Here is a 27,514-nt window from a genome sequence, read left to right on the forward strand (position 1 = left end):
TTTCGTGAATGATTTTCGTTAGGAGTCACCAAGCTTCCACTCACTTCTTCTGTCAGCAATTTTTGGTGTGAACGTCTGAGTTCACTAAACCTGTATGGGAAATAAGAGAGTTATCCAAAATAAACAGTAATGGTTAAAATGGCTCTGAGCACTATGAGACTTAACTTGTGAGATCACCAGTCCCCTAGAACTTAGAACTACTTAAACCTAACTAACCTAAGGACATCACACACATCCATGGCTGAGGCAGGATTCGAACCTGCCACCGTAGCGGTCGCGAGGTTCCAGACTGTAGCTTCCAGAACCGCTCGGCCACCTCGGCCGGCTAAATAGTAATCATTAGTTTCACACAGATAGCGTTATTCAGAGTTTCTCTGTGCCTTGCAGTAAGAATCATAATCACTGTTTTTTTTAATAAACTTGTGTATTTTAACGACAGATCGTTTTTGTTGGAAATTGTTCTATCACATAATTTATTATGCATCTACTCCACTTCATGATACACGTCTACGCCTTCAAAATCGCGTTATCCACCTAAATAGGCGTGCTTGTAGATCTTAAAGAAGTGCCCTCCTCTCAGTTATCTTTCTGGTAGGGAAGGTAAAACCACAAAGAGGGGATTGTGCATCTGTACATGTCATCCCAGTCTCACTGTATGCGTTTGCAGATTCATTCATAACAGGTCAGCAGCACGATCTGATGTAAAAAAATACTGTACCATGTAATGTATGTATGCATCTCCAAATGTTTCAGTAAAATGTGAATAATGTAACAGAACAATCCATTTAAAATAACGAAGTTCGTTACCATATGTCCTCTACCCTTCCACCTATGAAAAACTGATGAAAGTCACAATATTTCCTCCTTCAAGTTACGCAGCTTTTGTTTGAAAGATTTGCGTCTTTCACTAAGAGTGGCTGAGATTTTCAGGTGGTCTGTCTTAGGTGCTTCATCCTGTATAACTGCTATATCTCAGCTATTTGCCTAGCTCTACAGCTACCCGGCATACTCCAGTACCACAAGCATCTTCCTCCGGAGCCAGTGCAGATACTGGCTTGCATGCACAACAGTGTATGGCCACATTTTGGACAGAGACATCAGCATACCGATTTTTTATCAAAGGAACCTCTCGCAGCTATCACGCAAACGTGAGACGCTGAATCCGACGGGAGAGGCGCGAGCATCTTCGTCCATAGTGCTGCAGTTGTGGACACTTTCTTTTTTCCGTGAGTCACGTGCCCTCCGAATGACGTGCGGATATTCGTGGCAGGTATTACGGGCGTCTCCTGGGCACTTCAAGAGCAGTTCAGTTCACTGGTATGACCAAGGATCATCTCATCACAGTGCCCATACAGCCAGCAGCTCAGGTGCTCATCCAGGAATCAGTTGTAGCCGACGCTGCTCCTGGTTGCAAGTGCCTTCGGAGTTCTCTAGGAAGTGCCTGTAGTTCTCCACGAGCAACGCTCTGCACACTTGACTGTCACGTCTTTAATGATAAACCACGATTGACACTAGACAATGATTACCAACCCACGAGTTCCTGATACATCCAGAAATTTTGTCGTGTTTTGCTGTGACAGATTTAACTGCAACCGTTCTAGTTAATAAAAAATGTGTCTGTATATGTTACTGACAATGAAGTATTTATTCTTAATTGTCTACCAGGAAACCTGCTCTTTCTTTGTTAGCCTACTCCAGATCACGTCAGTAATGATAACAGGAAATGTAAATCTGGATTTTTCGAACGGATTGTACTTTGTTTTCGCGAAGAAACGTCAATCACATTTGACATTGTGGTCTCTGTTTGAACCCTCTACTTTCTGAAGAGAATTCCATTATCCTCGCAACAGAATAACGTTCGTACTCATTCTAATTACGAAGTACCGTAATTATAAACGAAGCACATATGTAGTGCTGTTTATATTTTCGTGTATATTATAGTTAATGTTAAAATGTTAACAACGGCACGTACTAGGCACCCGCGTATCTAAAAATTACACTTTTAAGATGGAGCTGGATATCCTAAGAGCTACATCACGCCGACATCCATTGTAATCAATTCAGTAATTCAGTTACAGATAAATATTAATACCGTCCAGAATTCCATTTTAATTTAGAGTGACAGTCACATCTTTTTCCATTCACCTATAAAGCTGTTTGACCTTAATAATATATTTGAATGATCGTTTTACCATTCCAGAATCCTTTTCGGAACTGTGAAAACATGCTCTATACACTGAAGCCAGTCCGGGCGATTTAGCATCTCATTCCGTAATCTGAGTAAATCCTTTTATTCTGAACAGAGAAGGCCGCTTTCGCTTGGAATGCTATCAGCCGCGGCAGCGAGTGGTAGTAAAATCCAAGGAGTGCACGGACAAAGGAGCCAATCCCGAATGCCATCATGACCCCTATTTCATTTCTCTTTGATAGAATCACTAATGGAAAGATAACGTTAGACACGAAGAAGAAAGTAGATGGTATGGAGTGAAGTTTCTTAAGTAATTTTCGTTACTTCACTTTGCCAGGTAATCTGAACAGCACGCAAAATTATGCAACATGCGTCCGGAAACATTATTGACTGTTCACTGTCATACCGCATTGTCGTAGACTTCAAGTAGTTTTATCAACTAAATTATATATTACAGAGATTTGTGTATGAAATAAAAGATGGAGAACTCGTTAAGTTACCTGAATGCGTTAGGAAACCAGTCTGCTGAAACGTCTTATATTAGCAAAAGACTAATGCGACTGATACGATAAATAAGTGTATCACACAGTCAATTATATTATTTACGTTAAACTTGAAAATCTACTTCTGTAACCTCACAGCTGTATCAACGTTTTTGCAAAGATTTTTCATTTGTGCTATGTTATTGGCAGTCGGGATCAGCAAGTACGTAAGGTTTGTTAATTCAAATGTTCACGTAAAAAGTTCAGTAGCGAAACCTAGATTCAACACTAGTTAAAATTGTTTAAATTTCTTGATGTGGTTAATAATGATTCTCCTCGCACACATAATTAACAGTTGAGGTTGGTAGCGCAATGAAACAAGCGAATGTAAGTCCACAGTCAAACACATTCTATTGAAAAAGCTGCTCCAGTCATTCACTGCTCTGTAACTCTCAATGAAGAGAACAAGTAATACGTCTGCGCCTATTCGGCTGCGTTGTGCTGCTGTGCGATAACACAATGTTACATATTGATGATAACATGAAAGTAATAAATAATAACGCCGTAATACACAAGATGTAATAATAACAATAATAATAATAATACAGAACTACGTAACTAAAGGAATATAATGACAGGTTAACGATTCGTGTAAAATAAATAATGGTTCATAGTCCATGTAACGTAAGAACGGCAGTTTAAGAGTAGATTGATAAATATGGAATAAAAACCATTTTTATTAAAGTCATCTTGCTCGGTACGTAGGTTGACGGATTCTTTCAAAGACTTTAGGTAAATTTCGGTCATGTTAAGAGCATGTTAAAAGATATGCAAACTCTTATTTATACCACAGACAACATGTTTGTACGTTATCGCGCTATTAATGTTTACATTTAAAGACAGAGGACATCTTTGTAATAGTACGAGCTCTACTTAAATAGAAAAGTTCAGAAAGATTAGTCCTTGCAATCGTGTAGAACACAGTTGAACAGAGTTTATGAACCCAGAATGGTCATAATTTGACCGAAATAGATAATCTAAGAAAATAATAAAGGCAAATATGTTCTTGTTGCTTCAAATCTTAATTTTTGACTACTGCAGGCTACAAATTGTGAGAAATCTGATATACCGAGACGTCTGTGACGCGTCTATGTAGACGAAGTGGCGTCAGTAGAGGCCAACGAATTGTTAATGACGTAATTTCACAAGATTTATCCGAATGTGGCGCATTCTCAGTATGTCAAGATGTCTTTCTCGTAGCCATTGCGGTAGGGAAATTGGAGTTTCACACAGTACAAATCGCTGCTAATGTTAACTCCAGGAAGTTTAACGCCGTCTGTCATTGAGATTGAAGACTACAACCAATATGACGGAGAACAATGGATAGCTAAATACATAGAGCAATGTGCTACTGTAGTTCGCAATAGATGTACTCCGAAGTTTCTGACTAAATTTGATATATGAAGTGAAATGAAAGCATATCACCACCATAACAGGCTGATTTATTGAGCACTAAAATGAATTAACAATTGCTGGTCAGCCGCTTACGTGCAAACATCATAAAAAGTTTTTCATCACCCCAGTTAACAGAACTCCTGAAGATAGACGTTCACTATGGTTACTGCATCACAGACGCAGGCTCTTTGACTGTTCAGGGATGTCACTAAACCCGCCCAAAGATGTAAACAACCATGCATGAGCAGCGCCTATAAGACGGAGGAGGTCCGACCGCCGATCAGTTCCAGTCATTCCACCAGGAAGGAGGTACACGGCTCGTGTAGACTGTAGTTCAACCACGCCTAGACGGCCAGTACCGCGGTTCCATCGCGTCCGCAATGTTACTTTGTGCGAGGAAGGGCTCTTAACAAGAGAAGCGTACAGGCGTCTCGGAGTGAACCAAAGCGGTGTTGTTCGGACATGGAGGATACAGAGAGACAGGAACCGCCGATGACATGCCTCGCTCAGGCCACCAAAGGGATACTACTAGAGTGGATGATCGCTACCTACGGATTATGGCTCGAAAGAACCCTGACAGCAACGCCACCATGTTGAATAATGCTCTTCGTGCAGCCACAGGACGTCGTGTTACGACTCTAACTGTGCGCAATAGGCTCCATTATGCGCAACATCGCTCCCGGCGTCCACTGTGAGATCCATCTTTGCAACCACCACACCATGCAGCGCGGTACAGATGGGCCCAACAAAATGCCAAATGGACCGCTTAGGATTGGCATCACGTTCTCTTCACCGATGAGTATCGCATATACCTTCAACCAGACAATCGTCGGAGACGTGTTTGGAGGCAACCCGGTGAGGCTGAACGCCTTAGACACATTGTCCAGCGAGTGCAGCAAAGCAAGGTGGAGGTTCCCTGATGTTTTGGGGTGGCATTTTGTGCGGCCAACGTACGCCGCTGGTGGTCATGGAAGGCACCGTAACAGCTGTACAATGCGTGAATGCAGTCCTCCGACCGATACTGCAACCATATCGGCAGCATATTGGCCACGCATTCGTCTTCATGGGTGCCGATTAGCGCCGCTTTAGTACACATGTTGTGAATGCCTTCCTTCAGGATAAGGACATCACTTGACTAGAGTGGCCACCATGTTCTCCAGACATGAACCCTATCGAACATGTCTGGGATGGACTGAAAATGGCTGTTTATGGACGGCGTGACCCACCAACCATTCTGAGGGATCTACGCCGAATCGCCGTCGAGCAGAGGGACAATCTTGACCAACAGTGGATACAGACATGCATCAGTACAAGAGGACATGCTACTGGGTATTAGAGGTACCAGTGTGTACAGCAGTCTGGACCATAAACTCTGAAGGTCTAACAATATGGTGGTACAACATGCAATGTGTGGTTTTCATGAGCAATAAAAAGGGCTCAAATGATGTTAATGTTGATCTCTATTCCAATTTTCTGTGCAGGTTCCGGAACTCTAAGGAACCGAGGTGGTAATAAACATTTTTTGATGTGTGTAGTACAGATCTAGATGGTACTGAATCCTTTGTTGTTCTCATGACGCGTTTCGGGCGTAGCCCATCATCAGATGACTGCTGACAAATGATAATGAAGACAGGTGCAAAAATAATGATATCATACAATATAGCGTAATCAAAAAAATGAGATTATATAAACCTGAAATAAACTTAATTGTATACATTTTTGAAAAACGTAAGTACATACCATTTCTGATAATTACAAGCATTGACAAGGGCGTTGAATAATGTCCGCACAAAGGTCAAGCAAAACATGTGTTCTCGTGTACAAAGAATGGACGTAACCAGTGCCTCATTCGAATGACAGTGTCTTAACACCGCCAACCACTAACGTAACATAAACTGTTGTCGCTAGAGGGCAGAGCTTCTGATGACGTGGAAAATATAAATATTAATATAAAATAACCAAAGTTGATTGAGCAGTAATGTGCGCAGAGGTCAATTGTAAAATGCAGGATAAGAGTACAAGACATTCCATTTACAACAAATTCATACAGAACCACATAAGTAATTGATTCATAATATCAATAGAAGGCATGAAATCCGATAGATAATTAATTAAAGTAAGTGTATTAACCAAGGCAAAGTTAATTAGAATGATTTCATATTTCGCCAACACAGTTGTACAAGAAAGTCAACTGTAAAATACAATACAGTATTACAGAATTCATAGAACAACGAATTGTAATCATACATGCCATCTTTCCGTTTTCAGTAAAACTCAAGAAAGACAATTCGCTAATAAAATTTCACGTACTCATTAAAAATTCCCTAACATATATTGAAAGTTAAACGAAAGACGCCCGATGAGGACACATCCTTTTTCGCATCCACAAGTAAATCATAGAAAAAAATCTAAGAACCACATACGACAGCTTCATATCTGCTGATTTATTATATGTTATGGTCTACCTGATTACTCACATACATTTCAGTTTCTTCTAAAATATCCAATACCTTTATTGCCAAAATACAAAGGTGAATATGTCATCTTCGGTGATTTTAATCTGATATTGTTTCTCCCTTCAGTGAAATGTCGACGCATTTCCACTACTTGCGTATCCGTGTTCACGCAATCTAATTTGAAACTCCCTTCCAGCTTGCTCGATTTAATATTTCTCACATGAACGGACATTATTCAGCGTCCTTGTCAGTACTTGTAATGATCTTAAATGGTATGTACGTACATTCTTCAAAAATATATATAGAATAAATTTTATTTCTGATTTCTATAATCTCATGTCACTCATTACGCTATATTGTATGATATCACTGCACTAGTCTTTATTGTTTGTCAGCAGGTCATCTGATGATTGGCTATGCCCGAAACGCAACATGAGCACAATAAAGGATTCAGTGCCATCTGGATCTCTGTTAGTTATGCGACTTAACAGCAATTTTACATTCACTTTTATAGTTACTGGTATTATGGTAGCACACCTCTGCCAGGTTTTAAAGTCCGATTTACGATTTATCCGTGTTTGTATTTAAAATAAATTTGGAAAAAAATTATAGTCTCAGTTTATTATTTTATAATTTGTCGTGCCACATTTGTTGGAATTCATGCATGTATTTACCTCTCCATCAGCAACAGACTATGTTGAAGAAACTGGAACCCAAAACAGTCACAGTATCTTTTGACATATCTCTGTCAACTTGAACTTGGCCTCGGTAGCGTTAAATATAGAGCTCATTATAAAGTGCAAATTCATTACATACATGGTACGTTTGCTGCTTAGACGTACTATTCCTTCTGTGACGGAGACTTTTCAGTACGACGTTCAGTATCAGAGAGTAAGTTCCTGTTAGTTCAATTTAAGCTAAGAATGTTCAGTTGGAATTTACGCACCTTGTCGAATTTTCTGCTTCGACGGTTTAGAAACCCTTTTACCTCTGTTTTCTCTCCGCGACGTTCAATCACCATTAATCGTTAAAAACTGTGTAAAAAACAAGGATTAAGTCTTTTAGACCAAGTAGTTTGAAGGCATTCTTCAGTCTGTTATCTTAAATTGCCTCAGGTTTGCTCCTAGAGAGTACACGAAACTGAAATCATCTACATTTCTTGTTCTTTATGTTAAACATTATTACAGGTATTTAGGGATCAGAAGGGAAGAAGCACAACACAGGGAGAGGAGCGTCCTAAGTATTTTCTGTCAGCCACCGATTGCGAACAATAAAGCCAAGGTCTTATATTGTAATGTACATTCCAACGAAACACGCTAATATTACGTACATTACGGTGCCAATGTCAGCATTGTGCGTGTGGAAACTAGAAAGGGGCGAAGGCTTTCTCCGGTTAGCGTCTTCGGCAGCCAGGCTACGTCAGACGCTGACGCATTCGGGTTGCCCTCGACTTCGCTGACTGAACAAAGAATCTTTTACGGAAACACTTTCTCTCTGAGTGTCCGGAAGAAAAAGCCTGAAGCAATCTGCGCCACACATTCGCGGATCTAAGTCGATGTAGGTCACTGTCTCGCTCCATTAAAAATCTCACCTACCTTCCCACAAGCCTACGTGCTTTCCTGACCCCGCTTCGTAATGTACCCAATATATACTTAACATCCGCCTTGACTGCCCTCTGATTACAATATTCTAGGAAGTTCATCTGTGTTTTTCTCGCACACTGCATAACACTATTCCCCAGGTTGTCAATTTTCTACCTACAAACAAGGCACTTAACCTTGAAGTGAGAGGAGAATTCCCCTGTATTTGACGCACACTGGGAAACATATCGACATATTCCCGACATAAGAATACGTGTGGGAAGAAAATGGAAGTTATCAACAACTGAACGTCAATAACTGAAACGAGAAGAATATTAATTGTACCTAGTAAAATACACTGATATGCAAAACTTAAGAGATCAGCAACACTCTTATGAAGTGTTACTGCTTAGACACACAGTTCGACGAAACTTGGCCCCTACAAAAAAAAAAAAAATTCTACAGTATGGTACATAATGTAACTGAAAGAAATACACAAGACGACCACAAAAGACACTTCTATTCAGAGAAAAGGCATGCGCTGCCAGGCGCTCCCACACTGGCTACACGGCTTGTAAAGAGTTCTAGTGGCAGGATGTTCACTTCCTCCAAAAGCGCAGCTAACAACTGGTGGATCGTCGTTGGTGTGCGGACGTGCTGCAATACGTCTCCACAACGCATCCCTCACTTGCTCAATGGGATTAAAGTCGTGGCAACTGACAGGCAGTTCATTCACAGAATACCCTCATGTTCCAAGAGCTCTTCTACCTACACTGTTTGGTTCAAATGGCTCTGAGCACTATGGGACTTAACTTCTGTGGTCATCAGTCCCCTAGAACTTTGAACTACTTAAACCTAACTAACCTAAGGACATCACACACATCCATGCCCGACGCAGGATTCGAACCTGCAACCGTAGTGGTCGCGTGGTTCCACACTGAAGCGCCTAGAGCCGCTCGGCCACTTCGGCCGGCTACACTGTTTGATCTGGTCGTGCATTGTCACCTCCAAAAATAAATTCAGTGTAAAGTCCCCTACAATACACACATGGATAGCAGTACAGTGTCACAATAACACTGACCGGTGAATGTACCGTGTTCAAAGATTTGGAGTTCAGCACACCTATGCAATATTAGGCCTCTCCACAGCTGCACCATAAAACGATCATGATCGAAATAGTTCCTGTGTGCATTACGGGTTCTCACCTCTCTCCATAAGAGAGTACGTCCAGCATTCCCTGACATGGTAGTTTTGGTGTTCCATATGTTATGGTATGGGGAAGCATAATGTTGTTTTGGGGTACTGACATCCAAATCTTTTAACATAGTGCACTCACAGGTCAACGTTAATATGGTACCATACTCCTTTCTCAGGTGCATCTTTCCAGGGGTACATTCGACCATGACTTCATTTTTATGGATGACTACGTCTGACCGCATCGATCAGCGCAGGTGGAAGAGCTCTTGGAACGAGAGGATATCTTGCGAACGGGCTATCCTGTTCGCTCCCCCACCCGACTTGAATCCTATCCAGTATGTCTGAAATGCGTTGAGGAGACTAAATGCAGCGCCCGCATGCGTCAACGACTGTCCAGAAGTTTCCAACTGCAGTGATGGGGGAGACGAACGCCCTACCACACGTATTCACTACCAACCTTTTGGCTAGCAAAGGAGCACGTTTCAGAGCACCACCGGCCGCGGTGGCCGAGCGGTTCTAGGCGCTTCAGTCCGGGACTGTGCGACTGCTACGGTCGCTGGTTCGAATCGTGTCTCGGGCATGGATGTGTGTGATGTCCTTAGGTTAGTTAGGTTTAAGTAGTTCTACGTTCTAGAGGACTGATGGCGTCAGATGTTAAGTCCCATAGTGCTCAAAGCCATTTGAACCATTTTTTGCAGAGTACCAATTGCCGTCCGTGTTGATCACACAACCTATTCTGGACAATGTACCGTCTTTTCTAATGTCCATTCACTGTCAAATCTTGTGTTGGTTTTGGTGTTGTTACTGTCTTAGAATGCAAGTGTCATTTTTGTTTGTCTCTGTCCGTAATTCTTTCAGTTCCCTTCTATACTATACTATACTGTAGTATACTGTAGCACTTCTTTCGACGCACGGTGTACGTTTCTTCGAGCAATGACACGTCATACGAAAGTTGCTTTCGTCTTTAGATTTTGCACATCAGTGTGTAATCAGTTTAAGTAGTGGGCCCGTATGAGGAAATTGTTGACGATGACGAGTTTGTTCGTTTCAGCATACATTAAAGTATTAAGTACATTTCAGTTTCGAGATAATACCGAAATGTTTCTAAAGGTAACTCCAAGTTTTTCCACATTTTGTATAACTTTTATCCTGCATCGGGATTTTCTAACCAAGATTTGGCTGTTACGTCATTTTAAATCTCCGTCCTCAAGCTTTTGTTGTCGTCACTATCGTCAGTATCTTAAGGGAATATGTCATTTGTTCATTTTTCTGTTAATTGTGTTACCTTCAGTGTATGTGGATACGTATTTTAAACCCGTCAGCAGTATATTTCTAAGTCATAGATAGGGAACTAGCTCAGTGTGTCCACGAAAGAGTACAAACCGTCTAAAACTACGTATGAAATTGCTGGCGTGTTACACTACTGGGTGTCGATTCAGCAAACGTAACATACGCGGGTATGACTTACCTCTGTTTGTTTTAAGCTTTCTGCATAGATGTTAATCTGCAAGAGTAGGTTCTCCAACAACCGGAGTCAAAGATACCAGAGCATTTATTTCGGTAGATCACATCTGTGTGTAATTATTTACTAAACCAGCCGTGAATTTCAGTTTCCTGTTACAAAGCGGAATTAAAATAGCTACCACTAGCTTGTTAACTATCACACAGATCTGAATTGGTACTCATAATATTCTAGTTGAATTTTTGAAATAATCTTCCTTCTTTGAAACAGGTTCCAATTTTAATTACTAAGAAAATGAAAGGGAAAATAAATCGTTCCAATTGATATGAAAATTTTACATTAATGCTAATTCCACGATGTTTATAAATTTTAGTTTCAGATATTTTCCACAGAATATACTGAACATATAGAAACTCCTAACAAAAACTACACGGAAACGATCAATTTGAGGACAACTTCAAATCTGGATGTGTCTCTCCATCGATAACATGCGCCTGACCTAGATTAACATCGGGGTGCAAGCGTTTAACACAAGCCTAAAGAGTGCATCAAGCTCTACAAAACAGAAAAGTCCGAGTTGTGAATTATTCGGCTTTGAATTCCTGATCATCCGAGTAGTCTGTGAAGTTCACGAACAATGTAGGAATTTATATCAACAGTGGCCAAAATAGACTTCATCACTGTCAGTTTTATAAACAAATCCTATACTGTTTATCTGATCGGAGCGTGTGCTATATCCGGCATATATCAAGGATGACATCGGTCCAGATCTTCATCCAAGACATTGTAAGATACGTACACTGTGGGTGTGTTATGCCCAGAAAACGTTTTCGATTCTCCCCTGATCCGTGCCTTTCTTGAACAGTGCACTGCATTTTGCGCTTTCCAGGGACGTCCCACGGACCAAATGAATGCTGCAACTAGTTCTAGTTCCACGCCGTACTTGCCAAACTCCATAGAGGCACTGCCGCTACTTGACTACCGTACCAGGTACAAAATGTGATGGAGATTAGTGCACTGTCCGTCAGAGGGAGGGAGGCAAAAAGGAGCTTAGAACGGCTTACAGTATCTGCGTGTCACAAATTTTCCACAGTGCGATAGTTCACTAGGGTACAGAAACATGTTATCACATTATGAAGAACGCTCCGATTAAATATTCTTTGATATTACAGTAATAACTTCACGCTGTTTTAATAACTGTGCCTACAATATGGATATTGAAACAGTTTAGTTCGTCATTGTACATCATGAGAGTCGATACAGTACCTCAACGGACATTAGTTTTAAAATAATCAAAAAATAATATTATTTTTCACAGCAACAAGTAAAAGTCCTTTAGATTATGTTTGGAAGGCCTCGCTATTAGTGTTATTGCCATTGGGTTGGTCTTCTGTACAAGTCTCCGAGAGAAAGGGGTGAAAAATTCTAGTTCGCAGTTTTCTCTATTACACACAAAGCTATGGTATAGTTTAATTCCGTGAAAAATACCTGAGACCTCAAACGACATTCTTAAATATTATTTACTCTGTTCCTCACAATCATACGACACACATTTCCGTATTTGTCACTTGTTCCGTTTAGTGAAAATGAAATGGACTGGCCGCTGCTGACAGAACTTTAACTTATACGATAAGCATGAAATAATTATAAAGACGTTAATATCTTTAATGCGCCTTGAAACTTACTTCTTTTATCGACATAAGTTACTATAGGAACACTAAGGTCGGGTGGAGGGCCTTTTATATGACAATAACTAAACACAACCGACTGGACACATTGAGAAACGAGTTTTTAAAAGATATCTTGGACTGAGAGATAGAAGAAGTCGCTGTAGCAAACTTACCAGCAGCAGGGCGGGAATTCGCATGGCGGAGAGAGCTACAGCTGAGGCGTCCTTCTGCGGTCGCGGAACCACGACAACTGCTGAGGAGGCTGCCATCTCGCTGACCCCCTTTCACCTCACGGTCGGAGAGAGTTCTTGCTCCGCCCTTTTACGTTTGTAAGCCCCTCCTCGCTGCCTTCGAGTGGAGAAGGTCGCAAAGCTGACGCCATACAAATTCTGGTTCACCATTAGTCATAGTACATAACATCATTAGCGAAATGGAGTAGACCACATCTTACAGCGGGATATGTGTCCACCTTTATTATGCTTATGAACGCACTATGGTGCTGCGAAACAGTAACTTCTCAGTTAACGTAAACTGCATGAATAAAATGTTTGAAAAAAATTGCTTGTTAATAACGAATATGTATGCGCATGGTATTCTATTTGTACCCTCACCTACGTGTGTACTTACAATGTCATTGTACATTGTGCAGCTGAGTGTTCATTATGTGCGAAGTCATATGGCTAGTTCTCTGCTTCATTTACAGGTACCACCTTCGCAGAATTTTTGTCACCACCAGCCAGCGTAACCTCGAATGTGCCAAATACAGCAGTCTAAGAGTTTAGCTGTCAAAAGACTTTCGTTTCAGGAAGCACTGCGTTTCCATATTTGTTGTGCAACAAAGACTGTCAAAAAATTCAGACCGAATCTCACCACAATCCACAACGCCTACTTGTGGCGTGTCCCAATGAAGGCAATTGATAATTTCTGCTACGCTCTCACGCAGACAAGAAAATCTCTCACATCGAATCGTGAATCTTCATGATATACATTTAGCTGTAGAAGTTTCATATTAAAATGATGCACTGGCGTTGATTTGCGTATCAGCCGAGGACAAGTGACAGAAATACTCCTTGGGACTAGAAGGGATCAAACATTGGACCTTCTAATTTGTTGACCGGCTCCGTTGCTCAGTGGTGACGGCAGCGTACTGTGTCAGGGAACAGGGCACCTTCAGTAATAAAAAACTGAGTGAAGTTCTCTTTGATGGACTTTGAAGCCTATCACGCTACATTCACACAGAATTACTGTCAAAGAAACGACCAAGAAGCAGATCGAAAAAATTGATGATCGGGACTGGCTACTGTGCGGAAGACCTGGGCTCGATACCCGATACTGTTAGTGATTTTTTCTTCGCGGAAGGGCTGGAACGGCGTGATCTCTGCCTCGTTATGCAAACTGAGGAACACATTGAGTTGCGGCTCGAAGTTGAAGAAGTCTGACAACGGTCGGGAGGGCGGTTAGCTGACCCCACGCCCCTCCATACAGGGTCCAATGACGCCACTGGCAGAGGATGCCACGGCAATCAGAGGGTCCCGTTTGAACCATCAGGACCCGTTTGTGAAACATTTCTATTGCTTTACTTACTTCAAATTACTCTGATTATACACTAGTGGAAAATACTCTGGAAACAAGTTGAATGATGGTATATAATTTCTTATACATGCTGTGATTCGGTGTCTGGCAGTTTCGTTGGGAATTGACAAAGTAATTCATTACGCTTGTGTTGTAGTGTTTCTCCTTAGAACATTCACATAATTCTCCTCCGCCGGCCGGTGTGGCCGAAAGGTTCTAGACGCTACAGTCTGGAACGAAGCGACCGTTATGGTCGCTGGTTCGAATCCTGCCTCGGGCATGCATGTGTGTGATGTCCTTAGGTTAGTTAGGTTTAAGTAGTTCTAAGTTCTAGGGGACTGATGACCTCAGAAATTAAGCCCCATTGTGCTCGGAGCCATTTGAATCATTTTTTTTTTTATTCTCCTCCCAAATGAACCCGAAACGCGTGTACCACTTCTTACAATCATCTCGGAGTGCGTCTCTTGCTCAATATTGCTTCTAATTGGAACATTCATGTAACTCCACTGAGATCAACCAAACTCGCATACAGCTATTTATCTTCTTTACACTTTTGGTTCGGCACGCTCGCGCGTATGTGTGCGTGTGTGCGTGTGTGTGTGTGTGTGTGTGTGTGTGTGTGTGTGTGTGTGTGTGTGGCCTTTTGCGACAAAACGGATCCTGTCTTTTGTACTACTAGATTTATGTGGCTGCTCCACTTTAAGACGATGTAGACAGATAATAACAGTTAACTCATGACTGTGAGTGATTTCAGGAACTGATCGCAGGATGTGCCCACAAAGTACCACTACTTTTAGGATTACGTGGACTTTAACATCTTTTGCTTACTACTATCCATGACAAATGCACATAAAGTCAGGTATATGTAAGACAGTGATCACTTAGTTCTAATGTAGGTAAGATCCCAAATGAACACTCTCTGGCAAGAAAAAAAAGAAAATATACATCCAAAATGCAAATGGAAATGACATTTGAAGAATGTATGTGATGTTCTATCATTGATTACCAATCCGAGTCGAATTTAAAATGTAGTTGGTATATGAGCCTCCTTACCGGTATGACGTTGCACACTCTGTGGCCTGGAAGCATGAACTTATTCGGTTAGAGAGGGTGTCACAAAGTAATTGTGTCCTCTCCTTATGGAAACTGGCCCACAACTGTTGTAACTGGTCCTTGATATACTGGCACTGGAATGGAACTGACATGCGAGGTGTACCCACACATGTTCTATAGATGACAGACCTAGGGATCCCACTAGACAGAGAAGTACCTCAACATCATACACACACTTCAAAGAGAATGCACCATGTGTAGAAAAGCACTACCCTATCGGGAAATGGCACAACGATATTGTCACAAGAGAGGTAACACATGAGGACGCGAGATGTCCGTGAAGTACCGTTGTGACGTTAGAGTTCCCTCATCACTACTATCCGAGGCGTGAATTCATGCCCGACAGCTCTCCACACGAAGATGCCCCGAGTGATACCACTGTGCCTGTCAACATTGGATGAAAAGAACCTCTCATCAGATCGCTCTCAGGTCACCGCCGTATTCGAATAAGATGATTAACAGGAATAGTGCAGTACAGCCATTGATAACTGTACAGAATGCGACACCATTCGCCAGCAGATCAAGCTTTTCGGTCACGGAACCACTCCAAACGCAGATATTTGCGTTGTTCTGTTAACGAAAGCCTGAGCGTGGGATGGTAATAACCTAGTCCGGATACTCCTGGTTTTCGATCAATATCGCTGGATGCCACAGAATGTTGCAGGAAATCCGTTATTTGTTGTCGTATGACAGATGCAGATGTATTGGGGTTAAGACGTGCTTGATGCTCAATATCACGATCCACTCTTTGTACCCATGTAGCCCAACGTGAGTCACTTCCGTAGCCGATGGCCGAAAAGTCCGGACATAGCACCTCTCTATCAGTCAGCCAAATGGAGATACCCCCATGAGGCCACTTTCGAAGTCTCTTAGGGGCTGATAACGCTACCCACTCGAGAAAGTTCTGGGCCTACTTGAAATCGTTATGCGGGTTTAAGGTTTCTATCCAGTCACTCGTTCATCAGTCTGGTGTGGCCACCGAAGATAGCAAAAGGGAACCAAAGTTTTAACTTTCGCGTTTAAGAAATCCTTCACACAGGAGATTCATACAAAGGTACCGCCCTTCGACCTTCGCACAGACTCCCATATGGAGCTCATAGTAATAGGCGTCCCCTGTGTAAGAAACAATTGAAATAGTTGAATGCAAATTACTCTCCAGATCCGGTCCGAATACCAATTCGGCTTTAGAAAGAGTATAGCACGACACTGGCCCCATTCGTACCTCGCATTTATCGCGATCTCTCACCCAGCGCAAAACCCAAGCGACTAAAAAAAGTGCAGGTGACTCCTCTATATGAGAAGGGTAACAGAACGGAAACGCAAAATTACAGAGCAATATCCCTAACATCCGGGTTGCTGTAGAATTCTTGAATATATTCGCAGCTCGAATATAATAAATCTCCTTGTGACGGAAAAGCTTCTGTTCACGAATCTGCACGGATTTAGAATGCAATTCTCCTGAGAAATTCGGCTTGCTCTTTTCTCCCATGATATCCTGCGGTTCACTAATGAAGGGCAAGCAGCAGATACCAATTTCAAGGATTTCCGAAAGGCATTTGACATGATGCCCCACTGCAGACTGTTAACGAAGGACGAAGGTACAAACATACGGAACAGGTTTCCATGTGAGTGAATGGCTTGAGGACCTCATACCTAACAGAACCCAGAACTTATTCCTCGAGGGAAAGGACACAAGGGTGTCGTTAGGAGTGCCACAGAAAAGCGAAATAGAACCGCTGTAATTTTCTATATACATAAATGATCTGACGGGCAGGATGAGTAGCAATCTGGATCTGTTTGCATACCATGCTGTGGTCTACGGAAAGGTGTATAAAGATGACGGACAAAATTTCTAGTTGGTGTGGTGAATGGCACCTACCTCTAAAAAAAGAAAATAAAATAAAATTAAATTAAATTAAATTAAAAAAAAGGTAAGTTAATGCGGATGAGTTGGAAAACAGACGCGTAATGTTAGAACAGAGAATTACTGGAGTGCTGCTTGACAGAGTCGCGTCATTTACTCGTAAATATATAGGCGTAACGTCGGAGAACGATAGGAAATCGAACGAGCAAAGAAGAGATCAAAGCAATTCGGAAATGGGCTGCTAGATCTGTTACTGATACTTTCGAACAACACGCAGATATTGCGGGTATGCTTTGGGAAATCGAAAGGGAATCCTTGGAGGACAGGCGACGTTCTTTCCGAGGAACACTATCGAAAAATTATATAATAAAATCCACATTGCTGCTGTAGCAGTTTAAAGCTGTATTAATTGTGAGGGATTCACGTCGCCTAGCATCTTTCGCCAAGTGTCACGACAGTCTGTCTGCTAAATGCTCATGAGAATCATTGGGTAGACGAGACGTTAGTGTTAGCCCTGAACCGAAATGCAGAATAGCTTAAGATTCATTGCGGTAGGAACTGTCTACACGACGTGGGTGTGTTCGCTGCTTCAGGAAACCACTCAAAGCGAACCTTTTAAACACACCTTTCAGAGACTCGGTTCTAGCAAGATAACCACATAATCTCGTGATTTGCACTACTTTCTTTTGCAGCCATAAATGGAAGACTTTACAAAAAAGCTCGGTCACTTTAGTGTGTGAATTCTGAGCAAGCATTCAGATGTACACTGAAGCGCCAAAGAAACTGGTAGGCCTATAGGTATGCGTATTCAGATACAGAGATATGTAAACAGGCAGAATACTGCGCTGCGGTAGGCAACGCCTATATAAGGCAACAAGATTCTGGCGCAGTGGATAGATCGGCTACTGCTGTTACAATGGAAGGTTATCAAGTTTTAAGTATTATAGTCGGAGCACGAGCAATGGGACACAGCATCTCCGAGGTAGCGATGAAGCGAGGATTCTCCGTACGACCATCGATATTAGGAATCCGGTAAAACATCAGACCTCCGACATCGCTGCGGCCGGAAAAAGACCCTGCAAGAACGGGACCAACGACGACTGAAGAGAATCGTTCAGGGTGACAGAAGTGCAACCCTTCCCCAAATATCTGCAGATTTCAGTGCTATGTCATCAACCAGTGTCAGCGTGCGAACCATTCAACGGAATATCATCGATATGGGCTTTCGGAGCCCAAGGCCCACTCGTGTATCCTTTATGACTGCACGACACAAAGCTAAGCCTAGCCTAGGCCCGTCAACACCGTCATTGGACTGTTGATGACTGGAAAAATGTTGCCTGGTCGTACGAGTCTCGTTTCAAATTGTATCGTGTCGATGGACGTGTACGGGTATGCAGAAACCTCATGAACCCATGGACCCTGCATGTCCGCAGGGGACTGCTCAAGCTGATGGAAGCTTTGTAATTTTGTGGAGCTAGTGCAGCTGGAATGATGGAATGATATGAGACCCCCGATACTCCTAGATATGACTTCGAGAGGTCTGTCTGATCGCTTGCATCCATTCATGTCCATTGTGCATTCCTCTCGGCAGTTCCAGCAGGTTAATACGACACCCCACACGTCCAGAATTGCTACACAGTGGCTATAGAAACACTCTTCTGAGATGAAAAACTTCCGCTGGCCACCAAACACACCAAACATGAACATTATGGAGAATATCTGGGATACCTTGCAACGTACAGGTTAGAAGGGATCTCCACCCCTTCGTACACTTACGGATCTATGAACAGCCCTGCAGGATTAATGTTGTCAGTTACCTCCAGAATTGCTTCATTCACTACTCAAATCCATGTCACGTCGTGTTTCGGCTCTTCTACGTGCTCGGGGGAGGGGGCGGGGCGGAGGGGGCGGGGCCCTACACGCGATACTAGCCAGGTGTACCAGTTTATTTGGCTCTTCGTTGTATTAGGTTCGGCCAGTCACGAGAGCCACCTATCTTCCTGCAGAAGTAACACCGCTTCCATGTCTTTCTGCTTCACAGAATGGAGCCTATCAAAATTTGATTGCAGTCTTGAATAACAGCAATAAATACAGATGCTAAAAATTTACAGTAAAATTAAAATAACTCAGAAATACTTAAGTATCTAAGGAATATTGTCCTCTAATATCTGACTTGGTTGTGATGCTCCTTGTCGGTTCTCGATCGGCGAGATATCCAGGCCCTGCATGGATACTGAGTATAAGAATGACGCTCGCTTATCGGTCACGTGCTCTGCCACATCATGGCTGGTGGCAGGGATTTCAGAATACTTCACGTTAACACACAAAGATAACCTTACCATGGTCTATGGTAGAAAGTATTAGCCGGCCGGAGTGGCCGAGCGGTTCTAGGCACTTCAGTCTGGAACCGCACGACCGCTACGGTCGCAGGTTCGAATCCTGCCTCGGGCATGGATGTGTGTGTTATCCTTAGGTTAGTTAGGTTTAAGTAGTTCTATGTTCTAGGGGGCTGATGACCTCAGCTGTTAAGTCTCACAGTGCTCAGAGCAATTTGAACCATTTATTTTAGAAAGTATTACGACACAGCATCCTAAACATTAGGGGATGAGCGTTCAGACGATATCCATTTGAGCTTTATGTGTAATTTATACACATATGCTCGATGTCATTAATTACAATGTTTTTACTATAAAGTTTTATTAGAATAACATGGTTACAATTTAAAGAAAAAGAACGGACATTGTCAACAGAGTGTACTTGAAGCAACTAACTTTACGTAAACTGGAGTAAGAGCAGTATAATAGAGCTACTTTGTGGTTAATTAATTACTAATCAACGTGATAAATCAGACGCAATACAAGTGACACACACCATGACAGTTATAACACTGCACTTTATATTACCTCTATATCAGCTATATATCACACATTAGTAAGTAAAAATGCAAATTTTCTTCAGAAATACAGAAATCAATCATTATTACCAAAAGTAATAGGTGTTTGAGAAATCTAAGTACATATTTGTAAAGAATGGTAAAAACAGGTACATATCATGTATAAAAGCTAACATAGCGATAAGCTTTCATACAGTTTTTATTTAAGGAAGGTGAATTTAATTTGGTACCATGATATACGCATTAATTAATTGAAAATGTCATGGGAACTATGAAGCTACAAACATGAAACATACTAGAAACCACCGTGAAAGCGTTCGCAGTTTCACGTGCCAATACAGTAAATTTTCCGATTGCGTTAGGATATCCTCAATTGTACCAAATCTGTCAACACTACAACCTGTGCTGGTACAGGGAGGTGACTGACGATGCGTGGCAGACACTGAGACTCCATGGTGATTCTTTGGATTCTTGGTATATTGAAACTGCGGTTTGTAGTTCCGTGATATTGCTGCTCCCGTTGGTCGAGATCACAAGACTTTCATGTCAACACAGAAAATTCGGGTTTAGGTGCGCGACACCCAGAACTGAGCAGCTTCGCACAACCAGCGCCTGAGAGGGCAGATATGTACACGGACGTGCCCAAATTAAGAACGAAAGTAATTTTCACATGGTGTGTCACTGTCATGTAACAGCTTGATGAATCTTGGACCATACACAGAAAGAAATGTTGCAGTATTGTACGGAAGGTCAATGAAAACATACGCAATGAGACAAACAGAAATGACGCTTTTATTCAAAAATAAGAATTACACTGAAGTCACTGCCACAAATGATGAGGCCCCTCCACGCCCACTCTAACGTGGTGACCAAACAAGAAGTTCTACTGCCACCTTCGTATAACATGTTAGTTTTTGAATCAGGAATCACAGGATGCGGACTGTGATGTTATCCATACGTCTGGGTAAGATTACGCGTTAACATCAGGAGATAGAAAGTGGACGAAAGCGATCGAAGGGTAGCGGTTGTAAGGGCAGAGGAAAAAAAGTGCCAAGGCAAGCGCCAAGGGAAAAAAACCTCTGCGACAGTAGGACGGGTAGTACGAGAGGGCAGTAGCGGCTTGCTATCTGCGACAGTACATGCAAGGTATGGTTATGTTAGTCCGAGGTATCGTGAATCGTTACCTTTGTCGTTGTTGGAGCTCGTTGCGGTGCTTGCTGCAATTGCTGCGTCCCTGCAACAGTTCAAGGTCGTTGTACATTAGTGGGCGATCGGTGGTAGATCGGCTCACAGACGGTGTAGGGGGTGTGTGTGGTTGGTTTGCGTGCTGTGTACAGTACGGTTTCCCTGCGGTTGCCTGTTTTCCGACAGGTCGAACATCTGGGGTCGCCAGTAATAGCTGTGTTGCAGGGGCTCGCCAGTACTGTCGTGTTAGCGTTCTATGGACCATAGATGTTTAGTTCCTAGCCAGTAGTGTCTTTGGTCTGTTATGATTCCATCTATGGTTGTGATCGTAGTTACCCAGGGAAAGGATAAACGGGTTGCGCGAGTGTCTCGTGTTATTGTACAGTCGTGTGGAGAGTTTTTAGAATACCTGCAAGATAGTATCTAGCCGGTATTCCCGGTGAAGATCCGCGATGCGTGTGTAGCGCGGAGCGTTGCTTATGATTTTGAGTACTTTGTTCTGTATGAGCTGCAGACGGCGCAGGTGAGTTGGCGCAGCTTATCCCCAGACAGGGACTGCGTACGTCATCAGGGGTCGTATAAGTGTCATGTACATGGACCTAGACACCCTCCTGTTCAGTGTGCTACGCCTGTTATGCATAGGGTAGAGTTGTTTGAGCCTCGCGTTAGCTTTGTTGGTCACGTGTTGAATGTGGTCCCCCCAGAGTAGTTTCCTGTCCAGCCAGACACCGAGGTATTTGACCTTCTCGCGGAAACGTATTTGGCGTGTGTGTAGTGTTATTGGGTTGCGGTGCTGATGTTTGCGCAGTTGCTTCGGTCTTCTAGTGAACAGAACGGCCTCGCACTTGTCGACGTTTACTCTAACACGCCATTTCACCAGCGAAGGTTCCGCCGTTCTGAGTGCAGTCTGTAGTCGTGAATTAATGTTAGACGGCTTCCAATCTTGCGCAAGGATGGCGGTGTCATCCGCGTAGATTGCTACCGTCGTGTTGTGTGTAGCTGGGAGGTCGTTAAAGGAGAGGTTCAACAGTAAGGGCCCTAGGATGCTTCCTCGGGGTACTCCTGCCTGAATACCATGTCGTGTCGATTGTTTGCCCTGCACGTCGGTGTTGAAACTCCTGTCCGTGAGATATGAGTGTATGAGACGTACGAGCCCGAAGGGGAACCCTGCGTCGCTAAGTTTGCGTATTAGGCCGTTGTGCCATAGACGATCGAAAGCCTTTTCGATGTCCAGGAACACCGCCGCAGTCGCTTTGTTTGTGTTGTATCCGTGTGTTAGTGTGTTATGTATTCAACGACGCGGAGGAGTTGTTGTGTTGTTGAGTGGTGATTCCTGAAACCGAATTGCTCCGGTCTCAGGGTGTCGTTTGTGATACAGTGCCTGGTGAGTAGTTTTAATATTACATTCTCAACGATCTTGCTGAGCGCGCTCAGCAGACTGATGGGTCGGTAATTTTGTGGGAGGGAGTGGTCTTTCCCCGGCTTCCTGAACATCAGGACCTTGGCCGTCTTCCAAAAGGCGGTGAAGTGTTGGTGCTTGAGTATGGCATTCGTGATGTGTGTTAGGTAGTCTACAGCTTTGTCCGTGAACTCCTGGAGGACACGGTTTAGAGTGCCATCGTGACCAGGGGTCTTCCTAGCGGTGGTACGCATGATGGCCCATTTGACTTCAGCTGTACTAGCTTGTCGGATGATGTTGCGCGCTGGTTGGGCCAAGATGCGTGTGACCTCCTGGTCAGTAGCAAGTGTGAACGCTGGGTCTGAGGGATCCTGGTTCGGTGTGAATGACGCTGCGATTGTGAGGGCCATCAGTTCCGCTTTTTCTTCCGCAGAATGTGCTGATCCGTCGGGCCCTTGTAACTTGGGGGTGTACAGTTTCTCCCTGGTGAAGTGTCAGGCCAGCTGCCACACGCTAGGTCGCGTGGTGTCCAGCCCTTCGAGTTTATGGTCCCACTGTTGTGTCTTAAACGTTTTTATTTTTTCCCGGATTATACCCTGGAGCCTGTTAATGTGCTGTTTGAAGTGCTGGCGCCTGGTACGCTGCCAATGTCTCCTGAGGCGGTTCCTTATTGAGATTAGGCCCAGGATCTCCTGGGGCAGGGCAGCACTGTGTTGTTGTGGTGTGCGGATTGGTATGGTGTAAGCTATTGCGTCCTGGACGGCGTCGGTGAGGGTTTTAAGTGCCTCATCAATTTGGGCTGTCTCGTTAATCGCGTGGGTTGGTGGGGTGCAACTGTCAAGCGTTTCCTTGAACTGGGTCCAATTCGCGCGCCTGTAGTCTAACATCCTGCGTTGTTCTATGTGCTGCAGTGTTTCTTCAATGTACAGTATAACGGGTTGATGATTTGAGGGCAGATCGTTTTCAACGGCAACATTGAGTGTCGATGTTATGCCCTTGATGAGGGCCATGTCTAACACGTCTGGCCTGTGTCCCCTCCGGTAGGGAATGTGCGTCGGTTCGCTCGGCGCTAGTGTGATATAGTTTCGTCCTAGTGCGTGTTCGTATAGTTTCTTGCCGTTGGAGTTTCGTATTCGTGAGTTCCAGTCCGGGTGCTTTGCGTTAAGATCTCCAGCGGCTGTTACGCGCGGTGATATGTTGAGTATTGTGCTGATGTCGCATGTTTTGATGTTTTTAGGGCTGTTGTGTACTGACACCAGTGCAGTGTAGGTTCCGTTGAACATGACCCTGACGGCGGTTGCCTCTAGATTTTCAAGTTCAGGGAGCACTATGTTTGTGTGTTCTATGTTTTTGTGTATGATGATGGCTGTTCCGCGATGACCGGAGCCGTCCGGTCGGTCGGTACGATAGACGCAGTAGCCGGTGAAGTTTAGTTGGTTGCGTGGTTTGAGCTTAGTTTCGCTAAGTAGTGCGATAAGGATACCCTTACGCTCTATGAGCGCGGCAAATTGCGCCCTTTTGTTGTTGATCCCGTCTGCATTCCAGAACAGGATGTGTGTCAGTGTCTGGTTGTTTGTGATGGGGGCCGGGTGTGGCGTGTTATCCATGTAAGGGTGTAAACAGTGTGGTGAGCGCTGTGTGTATCACAGCCCAGTACTGCCCAGGTTGAGCAGTCAAGAGCCGTGTGACGAGTGTGGTGACGGCCGCCGCGAACTTGTTAAAGATCTGAGCGGTCGTGTGATGGGGTAATATTGTTGCCAATGTGTTGGTGTTGTGTGTGTCGGCCTGTGACTCGGTTGTGGTGTTGGCGGCCGCTGGTGCGGGTACTGGCGTTATGTGTGGTCTGGCCGTTGTGTTTTTGTTATGTGGAACATTTTGAGGTGCCTGTGTTTTGGATGTGGTGAGGGGTGGAGTAGTGTGTGTGCTGGTATCACTGGCTTGTTGACTGTGTGCCTGTGTGTCAGAGTTTTGTTGATGTTGTTGGGTACTTTGTTGTGGTGCACGTGTGTTCCCACTCCTGTTACCTCGTGGTCGCCTACGCCTTCTCTGGGTTTTTGGTTCTGGGGGTCCTTGTGTAAGTGTGTCTTCCTGTGTGTCGTGTGTAGGTTCGCAGGCAGTGGCTTCAGGGGGTGGGGTTGTGTTGTTTTTGGGGTCTGGTGCTGGTACCGGTGTGGTTGTAGTGTTGCGTGTTGGCTGAGACGACTGTGTTGTTGTCGCAGCGGTTGTGTTAGGTGTGTGTGCTGCGCGCAGAGGTTCCGCGGCCTGCTCCGCTGCTCCAGGGCGTGTAGCCATGGCGAACGATACTCCGTTCCTGACAGGGTTTGGTGCGGGCCTTGGACGTGTTATGACGTTGGGTGGCTTCGACTTTTGGTTTTTGCGCCTCTTTGTACACGTCGCAGCCCCTGTAGTTGGCCGCATGGCCTTGGCCACAGTTGGCGCAACGGCGTATGTTTTCGTGGATTAGTGTGCAGGCGTTGGATGCGTGTTTGCCAGCACATCCGCGGCAACGGGGTGCCAGGCCGCAGCGAAGGGCCGAATGACCGAACTGCTGGCAGTTGTTACATTGTTGTGGGACCTGCGGCGGTTCGTATATCTCTACCCTTACGTCCATCCGCAGAAGGTTTTTTATCTGCAGAAGGCCGCGGAAGGCGGCCGTGTCGGCCATCTCGACCAGGTAGTGTGGTAGACGGTGGTGGGAGCGGAAACCCGTCATCCTGGAAACTATTTTGCAGTCGAATCCTAGGATGTTGAGCGCCGCTTGTAATGTAGTGTTTGGGGTATTGGGATCCACTCCCTTTACCACGTACTACTGTGTTCGTTCTTCAGCAGTCCTGTACGTATAGTGTTCGATCCCCTTTTCTTTGAGGAAGATAAGGAGATCTTTATATTCGTTGTTAGTTGACACGTACAGTGAGGCCCTATCCCCAGAGTACTTCGTGTGTAGCGTGCAAGGTGTGTGCCTTTCTGAGAATGTTGTGTTGAGGACACTAAGGTCCCCGTAGTTTTGTATTACGACTGGGGGAAAATCAGTCTTCTGTTGTGCGGGCGTAGCTGCGGTTGGTGCTTCTGTGGTGTTGCTGACCGCAGGTCGGGTCGTGTTTGTTGTTGTGTTGGTGTTCCTAACCGGAAGTGCGGGTTTTGGTGTAGGCAGCAGCGCCTTTCGGCTACCTTGCGAGTGTGGTTGCTCGCTTGTTTGCGTGGTTTTTCTCGGTTTGTGTCGTGGGCCCTCCACCTGCCAGGGCCCAGTGTAGTGGTGTTCTGTGTCCGCATCTGCAGCCGCTGGTTCCGCCGTTGGAGTCAGCTGCCGCAGTGGGACGGTAGTGCATGAGTCACGAGTTGCAGGTGAATGTAGCGTGCTGTGGAGGGTACTTGTCCGCGTAGGGGACTCACTTGGGCCGCAGAGGTCGGTTATTAATCGACGCTGGTTCAGCAGTTCCTGCGCTTGCGCAGCGATCTGCCGATCCTTGTCGGCCAACATCTCCTCAACGGCGGCAAGCGGGACGTTGACGTCGACGGGAACAGCCGACTCACGCGCATCTTTTGCTGCAGCCTTGCTGCGGGTTAGGGCGGGGGAAACACCGGCGGAATCTGCCATCTTGGTGCTATCAGGAGCTTTATTAGGTGTGGGTGGGCACGACAATTTTGCTTTTTCTGAAAAGAAAAAGCTATCAAATAGGTCCTACTGAAGAGGGGGAATGTCCTACGGCCTAGCGTGCGCCGTTGGTGCAGTGGCGCGGCACCTAAAGGAAGTGCGGAGTAAGAAAAGTGGCCTACAGTACGCGGGGTGGTCCGACGTGAACGTGCCCCTTGCACTGGTCAACCCTAACACAGAACGAGATAGTCTCGTTAAGGGAGTTTGTGACCGAAGTTACTGGTTGCTGCGAGTCAGTGACTCTTGCGACAATTAAGCCTCTCCGCGAGCTACACGGCTTTTCGACGAAAGGGAGCGAAGCTCATCCTTCCGCCGATCCACCGAGCGCTACTGGCGCCTCGAAAGGGAACTCTCTGTAGAGCAGAGCGGTCAGCGAGGCCTAAACCCCAATAGCTACCGTTGCACTGGCCATCACCGACTGAGAGGTCCTTCCGCTGCGACGCCAGGAGCGCGTCTAAGTCACCGCAGTTCATGATGATCCAATGGACATTACAAAAGGCAGTCTCTCTCTCCGTCCGAACGGGTCTGGGAAGGCCCAACGGTACCGATCGGCGGCGGTGTCATTCTGAGCCAAGGGGCGTCACTGGATGCGGAGGACATGTGGTCATCACATCGCTCTTCCTACCGTTGTCAGTTTTCGTGACTGGAGCCGCTACTTCTCAGTCAAGCAGCTCCTCAGTTTGCCTCACAAGGAGTGAGTGCATCCCTCTTGCCAACAGCGCTCGGCAAACCAAACGGTCACCCATCCAAGTGCTAGCCCAGCCTGACAGCGCTTAACTTCGGTGATCTGAAGGGAACCAGTGTTACCACTGCGGCAAGGTCGTTGGCCAGAGGGCAGTACATTGTGATTAATAGGATTTGTGACCACCAAGGATGGCAGTGGATGCTCTGCAACGTGTGCTCTTGCTGGCCACAAGTTTGATAAGGAGTTATTCCATTCCTCCACCAGCACTGTCGAAAGCTGCTGGATGGTTGTTGGTGCATGTGGGCGTGCTATATTACGTCTCCCAACACATAATCTCCATGCTAGATAGGCTTTAAGTTGGAGGAACGGGGAGGCCAGTCCATTCCCATAAATGCTGTCTTTCACAATAACATTGATGGGTGAGTGTAAAGTGTTAAAAATACGTCGGTATGCCCATGCAGTATTATGCCACCTCCCAATCATAACACCTGCACCACTTACTGATCATATTTGAGAATTTCCCAGACTTTACTACGTAATCCCACTTCTCGGAATATGAGGACAAGTCCAGAATTGTTGAACATGATCGTTTTGGTCCAGCTGCTGTGGTGAGAGGAGACAGTACTTCATAGGGACACTGAACTGCGAATCTTTGTACACC

General features: G+C 44.6%; 1 protein-coding gene and 1 pseudogene across 1 annotated transcript in view; both read right to left on the minus strand.

Moving 5' to 3' along the window:
* LOC126470943 (uncharacterized) overlaps nucleotides 1-12,759 on the minus strand; it is a 147,245-nt gene extending 134,486 nt beyond the window's left edge. Inside the window, exon 1 of the mRNA XM_050098992.1 lies at nucleotides 12,664-12,759. Within this exon, the coding sequence (XP_049954949.1) occupies nucleotides 12,664-12,759 (96 nt within the window). The remainder of the gene's footprint in view (nucleotides 1-12,663) is intronic.
* A 14,119-nt stretch (nucleotides 12,760-26,878) lies between these two features.
* On the minus strand, nucleotides 26,879-26,996 carry LOC126472291 (5S ribosomal RNA; annotated as a pseudogene).
* Between the last annotated feature and the right edge of the window lie 518 nt (nucleotides 26,997-27,514).

Source organism: Schistocerca serialis, chromosome 3 (assembly GCF_023864345.2).
Source record: "Schistocerca serialis cubense isolate TAMUIC-IGC-003099 chromosome 3, iqSchSeri2.2, whole genome shotgun sequence".
NCBI classification, from domain to species: domain Eukaryota; kingdom Metazoa; phylum Arthropoda; class Insecta; order Orthoptera; family Acrididae; genus Schistocerca; species Schistocerca serialis.